General features: G+C 45.6%; 1 protein-coding gene across 2 annotated transcripts in view; it reads left to right on the forward strand.

Moving 5' to 3' along the window:
• Window positions 1-2174: 2174 nt before the first annotated feature.
• The window catches only part of scarb1 (scavenger receptor class B, member 1), a 72539-nt gene continuing 58200 nt past the window's right edge, over window positions 2175-16513 (forward strand). For both annotated transcript variants that reach the window (XM_078227083.1, XM_078227082.1), the window contains exons 1-2: window positions 2175-2547; window positions 7706-7866. In XM_078227083.1, coding sequence (XP_078083209.1) covers window positions 2440-2547; window positions 7706-7866 — 269 coding nt within the window. In that variant the 5' untranslated portion in view covers window positions 2175-2439. The remainder of the gene's footprint in view (window positions 2548-7705; window positions 7867-16513) is intronic.

Consider the following 16513-nt stretch of genomic DNA (forward strand, 5'->3'; position numbering starts at 1 on the left):
TTCTGTGCTGTCCTCAAACTTCTCTTCTGTCTCCCGACTGCTTTGGATCCCCCCCCCCTGCCAAACTAGTTTAAACCCTCCCGAGTGGCTCTAGCAAATCTCACCGCCAGGATGTTAATCCCCCTCCAGTTCAGGTGTAACCCGTCCCTCTTGAACAGGTCACCCCTTCCCCAGAAAAGATCCCAATGATCCAAAAATCTAAATCCCTGCCCCCTGCACCAGCTCTCAAGCCACGCATTCATCTGCCTAATCTTCCTATTCCTACTCTCAGTAGTACGTGGCACTGGTAGTAATCCAGAAATTACTACCTTTGAGGTCCTGCACTTTAGCCTGCTGCCTAACTCTCTATATTCACACTTCAGGACATTATCCCTTGTCCTACCTATGTCGTTGAAAGACTGGGACTTTTTTCTCTGGAGTGTAGGAGGCTGAGGGGCGATCTTATAGAGGTCTATAGGGCGGCACGGTAGCACAGTGGTTAGCACTGCTGCTTCACAGCTCCAGGGACTTGGGTTCGATTCCCAGCTTGGGTCACTGTCTGTGTGGAGTTTGCACATTCTCCTCGTGTCGGCATGGGTTTCCCCCGGGTGCTCCGGTTTCCTCCCACAGTCCAAAGATGTGCGGGTTAGGTTGATTGGCTATGCTAAAAATTGCCCTTAGTGTCCTGAGATGTGTAGGTTGGAGGGATTAGTGAGTAAATATGTAGGGATGTGGGGGTAGGGCCTGGGTGGGATTGTGGTCGGTGCAGACTCGATGGGCCGAATGGCCTCTTTCTGTACTGTAGGGTTTCTATGATTTCTATAAAATAATGAGGGGCATAGATCAGCTAGATAGATGGTCAATATCTTTTCCCAAAGGTAGGGGAATCTAAAACTAGAGGGCATAGGTTTAAGGTGAGAGGGGAGAAATACAAAAGTGTCCAGAGGGGCAATCTTTTCATACAGAGAGTGGTGAGTGTCTGGAACAAACTGATAGAGGTAGTAGTAGAGGTGGGAACAATTTTATCTTTTAAAAAGCATTTAGACAGTTACATAGGTAAAATGGGTATAGAGGGATATGGACCAAATTCAGCCAATTGGGACTAGCTGAGGGGTTTTGAAAAAAAGGGCGGCATGGACAAGTTGGCTTGAAGGGTTGTTTCCATGCGGTAAACCTCTATGACTCTATAAGGGGAATAACACATCCTTATCCATTCTGCCCATGTCTCTCATAATCTTGTTCACCTCGATCAGGTCGCCCCTCAGTCTTCTCTGCTCCAACGAAAACAACCCAAGCCTACCCAATCTCTCTTCATAACTTAAATGTTCCATGCCAGGCAGCATCCTGGTGAATCTCCTCTGCACCCCCTCCAGTGCAATCACATCCTTCCGATGATATGGTGACCAGTACTCTAGCTGTGGCCTCACCAAAGTTTGATACAACTCTAACATGACCTACCTGCATTTGTAATCTATGCCTCAATTGATAAAGGCAAGTGTCCCAGATGCCTTTTTCGCCACCCTACTAACATGCCCTTCCGCTTTCAGAGATCTGTGGACAAACACACCAAGGTGCCTTTGTTCCACAGAACTTCCTCGTGTCCTACCATTCATTGAGCACTTCCTTGCCGAATTACTCCTTCCAAATGCACACTTTTCAGGGTTGAATTCCATCTGCCACTTATCTGCCCATTTGACCAATTCCTCTATCCTTTAACCCAAGACACTCCGCCTCACTGTTAACCACCCGGCCAATCTTTGTGTCATTGGCAAATTTATTAATCCTACCCCGCACATATATTTCCTAAAGAGCTGACATGGCAAGTGGGAGAGAACAGTAAGAAGTCTCACAACACCAGGTTAAAGTCCAACAGGTTTATTTGGTAGCACAAGCCATAAGCTTTCCGAGCACTCCTCCCTCATCAGGTGAGTGGGAGTTGCGTTCGCAAACTCAAGTGGGAGGCAGAGAGAAGAGTTTCACAAACTCCCTCTCTTCCTGTGTCTAATCTTTGGGGCCAGTTCAGATCTGTCAGTTACCGCAGCTTTTGATGGAAAAGTTCAAACCAATCAGCTGAAGAAGGTTTGCTGATTCTGGGAAGTTGGAGTGAAAATGCTGCCAGGGTCCCAGACACATTTCTAATGTCATGTGATCAGCAACTGTGTCAGGTGATTAGCTGTCACATGATTTTGTTTGCCAGGACACGGCAGAGTGTCTTTCGCCGGACCCCCCTGTGTGTGTGTGAGTGAGGGCAGCCGGACCCCCTGTCTGTCTGTATGTGTGAGTGAGGGCAGCCGGACCCCCTGTCTGTCTGTGAGTGACTGAGTGAGGGAGGGGAGCATGCTGCAGCCGGGAGGAGGTCCCCGGGCTCTGGGGCTATATAGAGCTGCAGCGAAGCCGATGCTCAGAGTAGCTCCGCTGTCCCAATGATCGCTGCTCCATGAGAGGCAGTGACTGGGCGACATGAAGCTCCGGCCCAGGACTCTGGGGGTGGCAGGGGCTTTGTTGCTGCTGTTCTCTCTGATCAGCATCTTCACTGTCCCAATCATTGTACAGCAACAGGTAACAGCGGTGAGTGTCAGCATCCTGCCCACTAACCCCCTGTCTCTCCCCCTCTTTCTCTTTACCTCTCTCTCTCTCGCTCGCTTGGTTGAGGTATTGCTGTCATTTTAGATTTGAGTTTCCCTGCGGATGTCTGTTTTCAATGTTCTGCTGGATTGTTATTGCATTATACCTTCCAGTTCCTTTGGAGAATCGGAACTTGGCATGTCCAGTGTTTATGAGTTGTGAAATTGGCATCTACCTCGTTACTGTGGGTGACTGTGTTTAAAATATTTGGGTTACAGCTGGACTTGTAAAGTTGATGCAGTCCCAGGTGGCCATCAGATAAAAGCAAAGGCGACCCAAGGCTCCTTTTGCTGTGGTGATTTTAACCTGAGGGTCACCATGCCTCAGACAGTGCGGGAATTGAACCCATGCTGTTGGCATTACTCACTAGCTGTCCAGCCAACTGAGCTAACCTCGTGTATTATTCTTCTACAGCCCAATGCTTTGTATTTTGTATTGATGTCCTTTATTAAGAGTCAGTTGAGTTTGTGATTCATATTACATTGTTATCAAATACAACCTCGTCATTAATATTCCAATGTGTTGGTTTTGACCATTGCCGATAGCGACACTGCCCTGAGGCTTGGAACTCTTCTGTGCAAACAGCAAAAACTAACGTTTATGTACCACCTTTTGCAGCCAGTTAAGTACTTCTGAGAGTAGTCACTGTTGTAATGCAGCTAATTGTGCACAGCAAGATCCCAAAAATAAAAGTGCGATGAGGATTTTTTTTTAGAGATATGTTGGTTAAGGGATAAATATTGGTGAAGACACTGAGGAGAATCCCTGCTCTTTGATCCAACTGAGAGCATACAGGCTCTTGGTTTAACATTTTGTCTGAAAGATATTGATCACCTTTGGTGCACTGCTCCCTCAGCCTAGCAGTGCTGTCCGTGCCAGCCTATTGCGTGTAATCTCTGTAACAAACTTCTACCGATTTTTAGATTGTTTCAACACACTGGACTGTTAAATAAACTCAGCTTCACTTTCTAATCTGTCCAGAAGACCCATTAGATTCCAACTATCGATGTCAGGCTTGGCCTAGTCCTGTACCTGGTTGAGTTCCAAGGGGTGTTGGGCTGAACTATTGGGAAATCCTGGGTGGCAGTTGGAAGCAGGACCTGTTTCCACTGCTGGAGGGACCCAGAATAAAAGACTGCAAATATAAGAATAAATCGAGGAAACTTAACACTTTTTCTGACAGGGTTGAGGACGTGGATTTATTCCCACAATTAATGATTGAGGTAGAACATTTTAATAATGGTATTTTATTCAAGAATTTTATTTGGAGTTTCAAGGTTGAATCGCAGTGTGTCTTGTGTTAAGAATAGACTAAAATAATAGGCAAGCTGTTGATAACATTCAAAGTTTAAGTAGATTAAGGAAAATGGTTATGAAAATATAACCTGGACGGAGGGTGATGAGGATTAGCTGCTTGTGTGAAGAGTTGATGCTGACGTGGCCTGGGGGAGAAATGTTGGGATAATTCTGGCTTTTCAATCTACAAAGGTGACCAAGACTGGGAATGGAATATTGAAAAGATATTTGACACTTTGGAAGGGCAGACAGAAAGGGAAAGGAGGGTGGTGTTGGAGAAGCAAGCAGCATAGGCAACACTGTAACCATGGGTGACCCCAATCTGTACATAGACTAGCTTTAATGATGTGGAGGACAGGTTTCTGGAGTGTGTCAGGATGGTTTTTTTTTAGAGCAAAATGTTGAAGAATCAACTGGAGTACAGGATCTCAAAGAAACTTTTATAAAATTCTGACAGGGTAGATTCAGAAAGAATGTTCCCAATGGTGGGGGAGTCCAGAACTAGGGGTCATAGTTTGAGGATAAGGGGTAAATCTTTTCGAACTGAGGTGAGGAGAAATTTCTTCACCCAGAGGGTGGTGAATGTGTGGAATTTAATCCGGACAAATGTGAGGTAATGCATTTTGGAAGGTCTAATACAAATAGGAAATATACAGTAAATGGCAGAACCCTTAAGAGAATTGATAGGCAAAGGGACTTGGGTGTACAGATACACAGGTCACTGAAAGTGGCAATGCAGGTGGAGAAGATAGTCAAGAAGGCATACGGCATGCTTTCCTTCATCGGCCGGGGTATTGAGTTTCAAAATTGGCAAATCGTGTTGCAGTTTTATAGAACCTTAGTTCGGCCACACTTGGAACATAGTGTTCAATTCTGGTCGCCACACTACCAGAAGGATGTGGAGGCTTTGGAGAGGGTACAGAAAAGATTTACCAGGATATTGCTTGGTATGGAGGGCATCAGCTATGAGGAGAGGTTGGAGAAACTTAGTTTGTTCTCACTGGAGCGATGGAGGTTGAGAGGTGACCTGAAAGAAGTCTACAAGATTATGAGGGGCATGGACAGAGTGGATAGTCAGAAGCTTTTTCCCAGGCTGGAAGAGTCAATTACTAGGGGGCATAGGTTTAAGGTGCGAGGGGCAAGGTTTAAAGAGATGTACGATGCATATCTTTTATACAGAGAGTAGTGGGTGCCTGGAACTCGTTGCCTGGGGAGATAGTGGAAGCAGATATGATAGTGACTTTTAAGGGCATCTTGACAAGTACATGAATAGGATGGGAATAGAGGGGTATGGTCCCCGGAAGGGTAGGGGTTTTACCGGGTAGCACGGTCGGTGCAGGCTTGGAGGGCCGAAGGGCCTGTTCCTGTGCTGTAATTTCCTTTGTTCTTTGTTCTTTGAAATTGGGCTGTTAAGGTTGACTAAAGGAAATTATGAAGGCTTGAGGGACAAATTGGCTGAGATGGATTGGGGAAAAAGGTGTCAGAACAGAGGCAATAAATAGTCTCCAAATAATAATGACATAGTTTACCACAATTTTATATTCAAGACACAACAACTCAAAAGAAAATTCAGTTAATAAAAGAAGTTAAGGATTATGTAAGATTTTAAAAAAAAAAGTTTTGTAGAGTTGCCAGAAATAGCAGTAAAGCTGCAGAAGGGCAGCAATTTAAAATTTGGCAAAGGAAGAGAAAGAAACAGTGAATAGGATATGAATATAATTGAGTGGGGGAAAACTGGGCTGTTACAGGATTTTTATGTAGGTATGTGAAAGGGAAAGGTTTGGCTATGACAAATGTGGGTCCATTACAGGCAGAGTCAGGAGAATTCATAATGGGGAATAGAGAAATGGCAGAGAAGCCAAATGATTACTTTGTGTCTGTTTTCACCAAGGAAGACAAAGGAAGTCTCCCAGGTGTAGAAAATACTGTCAGGTCTCCTCCAAACTCTCCAAATGTTCCTTCACGGTAGTACCTGAGTTTGAAACGTCATCCAGATAGACTGTCATCCCTTGAAGGATGTTCTCCATCAGCCTTTGAAAATTGGCACAAGCCAAAGACACTCAAGAGTCCTTCGAGTATTTAGAGTGACATTCTTCCTGGATGACCCCTCAAGCTCCAGTTGGAGGTAGACGTGGCTCATGTCTAATCTGGAAAATGTGACTCCCAGCCAGCTTTGCACACAAGTCTTCTATGTGTGACGTAGGGTCCCTACCTACCTGCCAAATTTGCTGATGATGTAACTATACCTTTGGTCCTTTATCCAAATCATTTATATAAACAGTTGAGGTCCCAGCACTGATCCCTGTGGCGCACCACTCTCAGATCCTGCCAATCAGGAAAAAGATCCATTTACGCTAACCGTATATTTCTTGTTAGCTAGATGTAGCAATTCAGCCACATGCCAGTGAGTCCAGAACTAGGGGTCATAGTTTGAGGATAAGGGACAAACCTTTTAGAACTGAGGTGAGGAGAAATTTCTTCACCCAGAGGGTGGTGAATGTGTGGAATTCGCTACCACAGAATGTAGTTGAGGCCAAAACGTTGTCTGATTTCAAGAAGAAATTAGATATAGCTCTTGGGGTTAAAGGGATCGAAGGATATGGGGGGGAAGGAGGGAATCAGGATATTGAATTCGATGATCAAGATGAATGGTGGAGCAGGCTTGAAGGGCCGAATGGCCTTCTCCTGTTTCTAGTTTCTACATGTTTCCGTCAACAACACCCTTTTATTGTGTACGAAAGGAAAAGGCTGCTCCTGCAGTTTACAGTCAGGTAGTCGACACCTCGGGACCTACAACTCCAGTCAGGGTAGAGTAATAGGTTTAAAAAACCCCTGCTAGCTGCTTCCCATTGGCCAAGCCTCCACTCATTCAATAAGCCAGCTCATATTCTACAAAGCCTACAGGGAGATGTGTTGATAATCCCCTGCTCCCCGCCCCCCCCAAGCTCCGTGTCTCTCCCAACAGCCGTACTGCAATGATGTCCTTTCTATCACTTGACTCTTGTGCAGAGGTTTGTTGACAGTGCGGCTGGGTCAGGCTGCATACATTGAACAGGGGATTTTATTTCAATAAGGGAGAATTAGGACAATGAGGAGATTTATTTTTCACGCAGACGGTTTGTGAATCTTTGGAACTCTCTACCCCAGAGCCTGTGGAAGCTCAGTCACTGAGTGTGCTTAAAGCGTTGATTGGCATTTGGAAATCATAGAATCATAGAAACCCTACAGTACAGAAAGAGGCCATTCGGCCCATCGAGTTTGCACCGACCACAATCCCAACCAGGCCCTACCCTCATATCCCACCCACTAATTCCTCTAACCTACGCATCTCAGGACACTAAGGGGCAATATTAGCATGGCCAATCAACCTAACCCGCACATCTTTGGACAGTGGGAGGAAACCGGAGCACCTAGAGGAAACCCACGCAGACACGAGGAGAATGCGCAAACTCCACACAGACAGTGACCCAAGCTGGGAATCGAACCCAGGTCCCTGGAGCTGTGAAGCAGCAGTGCTAACCACTGTGCTACCGTGCCGCCCTAAATCTGCCAAAGGGATATGGGATAGTGTGGGGGAAAGGCCTTGAGTGGTTAGTCATGATTGTATTGAATATTAGAACAGGCACGATGGGCTGAATGGTCTCCTGCTCTTAATTCCTAGCATTTAAGCATTGACATGGTCAAAAAATGATTGGAAAATTAATTTTGGTTTGAGGGTCTTTGAGAAGATGCTAACATTGCAATTTAGTTTGACTTTTGTATTTGTGGGAACTGAATTTTTGTGTCCATGTTTTGCTGTATGTAGAAAGTTCAGATTGATCCTGCGAGTGGTCTGGCTTATACCATGTGGCGAGATGTTCCTGTACCATTCTACATGTCCGTCTATTTCTTCGAGGTTAAAAACCCACAAGAGATTCTGCGTGGTGAGAGACCAGTTCTGGAGCAGCGTGGGCCTTATGTTTACAGGTGCGTGCCTCTTGTGTTTCTAATTCCCAAATGGTAACTGGGCCGTTTAACGGTGTGTCCTGGTACTTCCCATTGATGTGAAATGTAACTAGCTTTTTATTTGATACCCTGCACGACAGACTCAGATTCACCCTACAGACAGCCTTGTCACACTGCAGAACGTAACCATTAGAACCACACAAGCAGTTAGCTTGGACACAATCAGCGGGAGAGAACACATTGTGAGTGAGACACAGCCAGAGTGAGTGTGTGCCTATCGGGAATTTGGAGCAGAGTGCAAATTCCGTGCAGAGGGGAAGAGGTGCTTTTTGCTTTTATTTTTGGTTTCTAACTTGTAAATCTTCAGAGAGTGGTCTTGCCCTGCTGCAGCAGTCGCGCCTCCGAGAGAGAGAGTTGTTTGGCAATTTAGTGGGTAAATATTTACTGCTTTTAGCACTTCTAGTTTCTAAGGTCGGTTTGAGGTTTCTACTTTGTATATTCTGCAGTAATGAGGATCAGGAAAGAAGGGCCCTAGAGTAATTTATTTAAAAGCCAAATCTAAGTAATGGCAGGAGAGCTCAAAGCCGTGGTGTGTTCCTTGTGCTCCATTTGGGAAGCTGGGAACATTTCTAATACCCTGGGTCAGCATGTGTCCAAAACGTGTCCCCAGCTGCAGCTCCTGGAAGCCTGAGTTTCGGAGCTGGAGTGACGTCTGGGGACACTATGGAGCATCTGCAAAGCGGATCATGGATAGCACGGACAGAGAGGTGGTCACTCCACAGGCAGAAAGGTAATGGGTAACCACTGGGCAGAGTAAGGGGACCGGGCAGACAATGCAGGAATCTCCTGGGGCGATTTCCCTGCAGAACAAATAGACAGCTTTCGGCACTACTGAGGCGAATGGCCTCTTGGGGGAAAGCAGTAACAGCCCAATTCATTGTACCACAGTTGGCTCTGCTGCACAGGAGAGGAGGAGAAAGTGTGGAAATAGTTAACAAATTCATAGACTGCATTAGGGATAGTTTCCTAGCGCAATATGTCATGGAGCCAACCAGGGAACAGGCTATCTTGGATCTGGTAATGAGCCAGATTTAATAAGGACCTCGGAGTAAAAGATCCTCTAGGAAGTAGTGATCATAACATGATAGAATTTAATTTTCAGCTTGAGTGAGAGAAACTTGGGTCAGAAACAACTGTGTTTAACTTCTTAAATGAAGGGAATTACAATGAAACAAGGATAGAGTTAGCTAAAGTGGGCAGGGCGGATAGGTGAGCAGGAAAAACAATAAGCAAGCAGTGGCAGACATTTAAGGAAGTAATTCATGACTCTCAGCAAAAATTATATCCCAGTAAGGAGGAAAGGTTCTGAGAGAGGGATAAACCAACCAAGCAATTTAAAGAGAGAATTAAATTGAAAGAAAAAGCATACAAGGAGGCAACAGTCAGTGACAGCCCCAAAGACTGGGATCAATTCAGAATCCAGCAACAGAGGCTAAAAAGATAATGGAGAAAATAAACTACGAGGGCATACTAGCGTGGAATATATAAACAGACAATAAGAGCTTCTTTAACCATATAAAAGGGAGAGGTCAAAGCAAATATACAAGCAAAACAAAGCATACAAGCAAACTTGTAATTTTCCAAAAATCCTTGGATTCTGGAGAATTGCCAGAGGATTGGGAAGCTGCCAATGTGACACTCCTGTTCAAAAAGGGAAGGAGACAAAAGGCGAGTATCTATCAGCCAATCACCCGCACATCTATTGTTGGAAAAATGTTGGAATCCGTCACTAAGGCAGTAACAGCGGCACATCTGGAAAATCATAGTCTAATCCAGCAGAGTCAGCATGGCTTTATGAAAGAGGAATCGTGTCTGACTAACTTAGAGTTTTTCGAGGAAGTCGTAACCAGAGTGCATAGAGGGGAATCAGTAGATGTGTTGTATTTGGACTTCCAGAAGATACCTCACAAAAGGTTAAGTCATGAGATGGTGTTGCAGGTGGTTTATTGACATGGATAGAGAATTGGCCAATGGACAGGAAACAGTGAGTGGGAGTAAGGGGTTCTTCTTCAGGTTGGTGACCTGTAACCAGTGGGGTTCCACAGGGACCAGTGCAGGGACTGCAACTGTTTACAATATGTATACTAATGACTTGGAGGAAGGAAGTGAATGTACTGTAGCCAAATTTACAGTTGACACAAAACTAAGTGGAAAGGCAAGTTGTGAGAGGAATACAAACAGTTCACAGAGATATTGATCGGTTCAGTAAGTGGGCAAAAAGTTGGCAAATGGAGAATAATGTGGGGAAAATGTGAAGTTGTTCGTTTTGGAAGGGAGGACAAAAGAACAGTATTATTTAAATAGAGAAAGCTGCAACACAAAGGGACTTGGGGTACATGCGCACGAAACACAAAGCTAGCACACAGGGACAGCAGGTAATCAGGAAGGGTAATGGAATGTTGCCCCTGATTTCAAGGTAGTTGGAATTTGAATAGTGAAGTCTTGCTGAAACTGTACAAGGTACTGATGAGAACACATCTGGAGCACTGGGAACAGTTTCAGTCCCTTATTTAAGGAAAGATATTGGAAGCGGGTCAGAGAAGGTTCACTCGGACGATCCCCAGTATGGAGGGATTGTTTTATGAGAAAAGGTTAAACAGGTTTGGACCCTACTCATTGGAATTTAGAAAAATGAGAAGTGATCGCATTGAAAGAGAGGATTTTTAAGGGGCTTGGCAGGGTAAGTGCTGAGAGGATGTTTCCCCTCGTGGGGAACAGAGGGAATCATCTCAGAATAAAGGGGCACCAATTTAAGACTGAGATGAGGATGAAATTCTTCTTCCAGGGTTGTGAGTCTCTGGAACACTTTGCCACAGAGAGCTGTGTGAGCAGAGACCTTGTGTATATTTAAAGCTGAGATAGATTCTTAAGGGGATCAGGGGTTACAGGGAAAGGGCAGGAAAGTGAACATGAGGAATGTTGGATCAGCCATGATCCTATTGAATGGCGAAGCAGGCTCGAGGGGCCGAATGGCCTATTCCTCTTTCTATTTCTTATGGTCTTGTGCAGGAAGTTTTCTTGCAGTGCAACAAGTTGCACAGATCTTCCTTTTGCTGGAGACGGAAGTTGCTAATGTAGGAATAAAGCTGCAGCAGGTAGTGATATTAGATAGTTAAAATAAAATAAAAAGGATGGATTTAAACAATGTGTACTTGTTACTCTGTTCAGACAGATGGTAAACTAAAGACAGGGGAAGTAATGGCAATATCATTGAATTAAATAATAGAGACCCCATGCCCCCATCCACCCACGCGCACGCTCCCTCACACTTCTCCACCCTCTCACATGCAGGCCAGACCACGTAAAATGCAAACAATTTCCTTCCTTAATGGTCATTATTGAACCAGGTGGGTGTTTACAACAGTCGATGATGGTTTCAGAATCAACATTAGACTTGTTCACAATCTACCTCAATGTCCTAAATGTGGGGACCAAATGTGATATTTCCAAGTTGGAAGATGACACAAAATGTAGTGGGGATGTGAATTTTGAGGCGAATACAAAGAGGCTTCAAGGACAATCCCAGTTGGTTTTGTAACTGGACAGGAAGATCCCAGAGTAGAACCCTGGCTGAAAAGACCGTAACCTTTGCCTTTTTTAGAAAACGTGAATGAACAGAGTTACAGGACCATGAATTAGTTTTAACAACAAAAAAATAAACATAATATGATGCTCTTTAGAATCACAAATATTCACAGTTTAAGATCAACATAGATTACAAAGCATATCTTAAACTGCAATCGACTCAGGAACACAAAGTCCCTTTGAACACACGTGGGTTGGTCAAACTAGACACTTTACCCTGAACCCAACTTAGTGTCTGTGGATTTCTCCCCCGAATGATTGTTACAGGAGAATTTCCAAACTCAGTTCCCAAAACACACTCTTCAAACCTTCTTTCACAACATTGCCTTCCATCAGCGGAATGCATTCCAAAATCCAATCCAGGTTTTCCAAATGACCGTTGAAACAAAGCTTCCACTCCATGTTTAACAAGAATCCAGTATCCAGAATTTTCAACTCCCCTTCAGGATTTCTTTGTCTTAATTGCTGTTTATAATTGCTTTCACTCTCGGTTCCCAGACCTCTTGAAGTTTGCTTTCCCACTTCAATTCTGGTTACTGCAACTGTCTATTTCACTCAGAACACGTTATCTGCTTCTGTATTGAACTCTCCTGAACAGTTGTTTGGTCTCTTGTTCTCTTAGCTTTAGTCTTAAAATATTCTGTCTGTCCAAATTCCCTAGTTATCTGGCTTGTGTCTTGGTCTTTGGGAATTCTGCCTCTTTGCAGCTCCCTTGTCCTGTCCCACGTCCCTGGCAGAGTTGAGAGGTGTTGATTCCTTGGTGTCTTGTTTCAACTGCAAACAAATTCATCTAAAATCAAAAGCCTTTCTCTCTGACAAGGCCCCCAGTTACTAAAGGCCACCTACTACTTCTGCCGGCCCATTTACTCTCCAACCTGTAACCCTCTCTAAGCACAATAGAAACACATTTGGAATTTAATCCATCCCCACACTTAAAATTGGCTTTATCCAGCATGAAACAAGCTATAGGATTTACCCTTTCCTCCACAGGGTCATTAAATTAACCCCTCTTAACACAATACCCCCCTCAATCTCTCACTGTTAATGGCCCCGCTCCCACAGCGCTCTGTCGCTGTTAATGGCCCCGCTCCCACAGTGCTCTGTCGCTGTTAATGGCCCCGCTCCCACAGTGCTCTGTCGCTGTTAATGGCCCCGCTCCCACAGCGCTCCAGCTGTTAATGGCCCCGCTCCCACAGTGCTCTGTCGCTGTTAATGGCCCCGCTCCCACAGCGCTCCAGCTGTTAATGGCCCCGCTCCCACAGCGCTCTGTCACTGTTAATGGCCCCGCTCCCACAGCGCTCCAGCTGTTAATGGCCCCACTCCCACAGTGCTCCAGCTGTTAATGGCCCCACTCGCACAGCGCTCTGTCGCTGTTAATGACCCCACTCCCACAGCACTCTGTCGCTGTTAATGGCCCCACTCCCTGGACCCTCAGGAAAAGTTCTCCATGTGTCAGTATTGAATGGGAGATTGTTTAATTTTAAAGTGTATCCCCTGATTGTAATCTGTCCCACAAGGAAATATCCTCTTCGGCTCCAACTTGTCAACTCTCCTCAGGATGTTTGTTTCAATAAAATCATCTGTCAATCTTCTAAATTCCAATTGTTACCGACTCAACCTGTCCAACCTTTTCTTGCGTGATACTCCTCACCCCAGCAATGAGCTTGGTAACACCCGCTGAGCTGCTGCTAATGCATTTACACCTGGAGACCAAATCTGTTCATGGAAAATGCTGGAATATCTCAGCAAATCTGACAGAACCTGTGGAGAGAGGTTAGAGCCAACGTTTCGAGACTGGGTGACCCTTCATCAGATCTGAAGGTGAAGAGAATAGGACAAGATTTACACTTTTTTTTGGGGGGGGGGGATTTGACAAAAATGTCCAAGACAAAGGAATGTGAATAGTGGTGATCAAGGCTGAGAATGGTGCTAATAGCATCCATTAAGAGCAGATGTGTAAATGACAGAACAAAGGTGCAGAGTGTCAAAAAGGACAACCTGGCATGAGTAACAGATGGTCCTGGTGGGGTGGTGGGAAGGTGGGGGTGGGGGGTTATGGGTGAGGTTGAACAATTTAAAAACGATGGAAGAAATAAAAATTTTAAAAATAAATAAAACAATAATACAAAGAAATGAATCACGGGAGTGGAGGAGAGAGTTCCCACTCTGATATTGCTGAACTCAATGTTCAGTCTGGAAGGCTGTAAAGTGCCCAATCAGAAGATGAGGTGCTGTTCCTCCAGCTTGCGCTGGGGTTTGCTGGAACATTGCAAAAGGCCAAGGACGGACATGTGGACAGGAGAGCGGGGTGGTGTGGTCAAGTGGCAAGCGGCAGGAAAGTCTGGGTCCTGCTTGCAGACGGGCCGAAGGTGTCACAGTAAGACAGATGTGGTCTCACCAATGTCCTGCACAACTGGAGCAAAACATCCTGACTTTTAAATTCCATTCCTGTTGCATTGAGCAATAACATTCCATTTGTTGTCTTAATCACTGGCTGTAGCTGCCTGCTAACTTGTTCTGATTTGAGGCTGTCCCATTCTCTCTCTCTCTCTCTCTCTGCATGGCGGCACGGTAGCACAGTAGTTAGCACTGCTGCTTCACAGCTCCAGGGACCTGGGTTCGATTCCCGGCTTGGGTCACTGTCTGTGTGGAGTTTGCACATTCTCCTCGTGTCTGCGTGGGTTTCCTCCGGGTGCTCCGGTTCCCTCCCACAGTCCAAAAATGTGCGGGTTCGGTTGATTGGCCATGCTAAAAATTGCCCTTAGTGTCCTGAAATGTGTAGGTTAGAGGGATTAGTGGGTAAAATATATAGGGATATGGGGTTAGGGCCTGGGTGGGATTGTGGTCGGTGCAGACTCGATGGGCCGAATGGCCTCTTTCTGTACTGTAGGGTTTCTATGTTTCTCTCTCAGATACATCGTGTTAGATGGTGTTGGGGAGGATAGCGTCTCAGAGAGCGCTGACAGCCGTGGCCAGGACAGTGGCTCTGCTGTACAGCAGGGAGGGTCAAAGTGCTGTTCAGTGGTAGTTGGGGGTTCAATAGTTAGGGTCACAGTCAGATTCTGTGACCGCGATCGAGACTCCAGGATGATCTGTTGCCTCCCTGGTGCCGGGGTCAAGGGCGCGTCTCAGCGGGCACTGGGCATTCTGAAGCAGGAGAGCAAACAGCCAGCAGTTGTGATCCATGCTGGAACTAATGACATGGGTAGAAAGGAAAATGCGCTCCTGCAAAATGAATTCGGGGAGTTAAGAAGGCAGCGGAAATGCAGGATCCTCCAGCGTTATATTCTCAGGAACATTCCCTGTGCCACGTGTGTGGTAAGGAATAAGAAGATAGTGCAGGAAGGAGGACTTCTGAACTTTAGACCAATGGGATCTCTTCCCCGGCAGTTGGGACCTGTACAAAAAGGACTGGTTGCATCTTAACTGGAAGCGCACTAACATCCTAGTGGGGAGATTTAATCGTGCAGTTCAGGTAGATTTAAACTAATAAGGCAGGGGCTGGGATCCAAAGTGGCAGGAGAGCAAGTGAGCAGAAGGTGGAAGTCAACAGATTAAACAGTCAAAAAAAACAATGCTGCAGGAGGGAAGAAACGTAAAAAAACAAAATGTCCACTGAAATCTGGAGTAAGTATTAGAGATGAGGCTCAGTGTTATCAGGGATCAACAAATAAGGGCAGACAGAGAGAGAAAGACTAATCCGTAAGAGTTATTTAAAGACCTTATACTTAAATGCATGCAGTATTCGAGACAGGATGAGCTGACAGCACAAATAGTGGTTAACGGGTATGACCTAGTGGGGATGGCTGGACTTGCAGATAGTGAGGAACATTGTCAGAGGCTACAGAAGGATATAGATAGGCTGGAAATTTGGGCAAAGAAATGGCAGATGGAGTTCAATCCAGATAAATGCGAAGTGATGCATTTTGGTAGAACTAACATACGGGGGAGCTATACGATAAATGGCAGAACCATAAAGGGTGTAGATACGCAGAGGGACCTGAGTGTGCATGTCCACAGATCCTTGAAGGTGGCATCACAGGTGGAGAAGGTAGTGAATAAGGCATATGGCATGCTTGCCTTTATAGGACGGGGCATAGAGTATAAAAGTTGGGGTCTGATGTTGCGGTTGTATAGAACGTTGGTTTGGCCGCATTTGGAATACTGCGCCCAGTTCTGGTCGCCACACTACCGGAAGGACGTGGAGGCTTTAGAGAGAGTACAGAGGAGGTTTACCAGGATGTTGCCTGGTATGGAAGGGCTTAGTTATGAGGAGAGATTGGGTAAACTGGGGTTGTTCTCACTGGAAAGATGGAGGATGAGGGGTGACCTAATAAAGGTGTATAAAATTATGAAAGGCATAGATAGGGTGAACGGTGGGAAGCTTTTCCCCAGGTCAGTGGTGACGTTCACGAGGGGTCATAGGTCCAAGGTGAGGGGGGGGAGGTTTAACATGGATATCAGAAGGACGTATTTTACGCAGAGGGTGGTGGGGGCCTGGAATGCGCTGCCGGGCAAGGTGGTGGAGGCGGACACACTGGGAATGTTTAAGACTTATCTAGATAGCCACATGAACGGAATGGAAATGGGGGGATACAAAAGAATGGTCTAGTTTGGACCAGGGAGCGGCGCGGGCTTGGAGGGCCGAAGGGCCTGTTCCTGTGCTGTATTGTTCTTTGTTCTTTGTTCTTTGATTACTGAAACATGGTTACAAGATAATCAGGACTGGGAGTGGAATGCCCAAGGCTATTCCGTGTTCCGGAAGGACAGACGACAAGGAGCAGGAGGTGGAGTTGCTCCATTGGTTAAGGATGACATCAAGGCTGCATTCAGAAATGATATTGGCACTGGAGACAAAATGTTGAGTCAGTCTGGGTAGAAATAAGAAGCAAGGAAAAGAACACATTGCTCGGAGTAATTTACAGGCCCACGAACAGTACTTTACAAGTAGGGCTTAGTATAAATCATGAAATTAGGCGGGCTCCTGAAAAGGGCACATGGTAATTATGGGTGACTTTAACAT

This window comes from Mustelus asterias, chromosome 13, assembly GCF_964213995.1.
Source record: "Mustelus asterias chromosome 13, sMusAst1.hap1.1, whole genome shotgun sequence".
In the NCBI taxonomy this organism is placed as follows: Eukaryota; Metazoa; Chordata; class Chondrichthyes; order Carcharhiniformes; family Triakidae; genus Mustelus; species Mustelus asterias.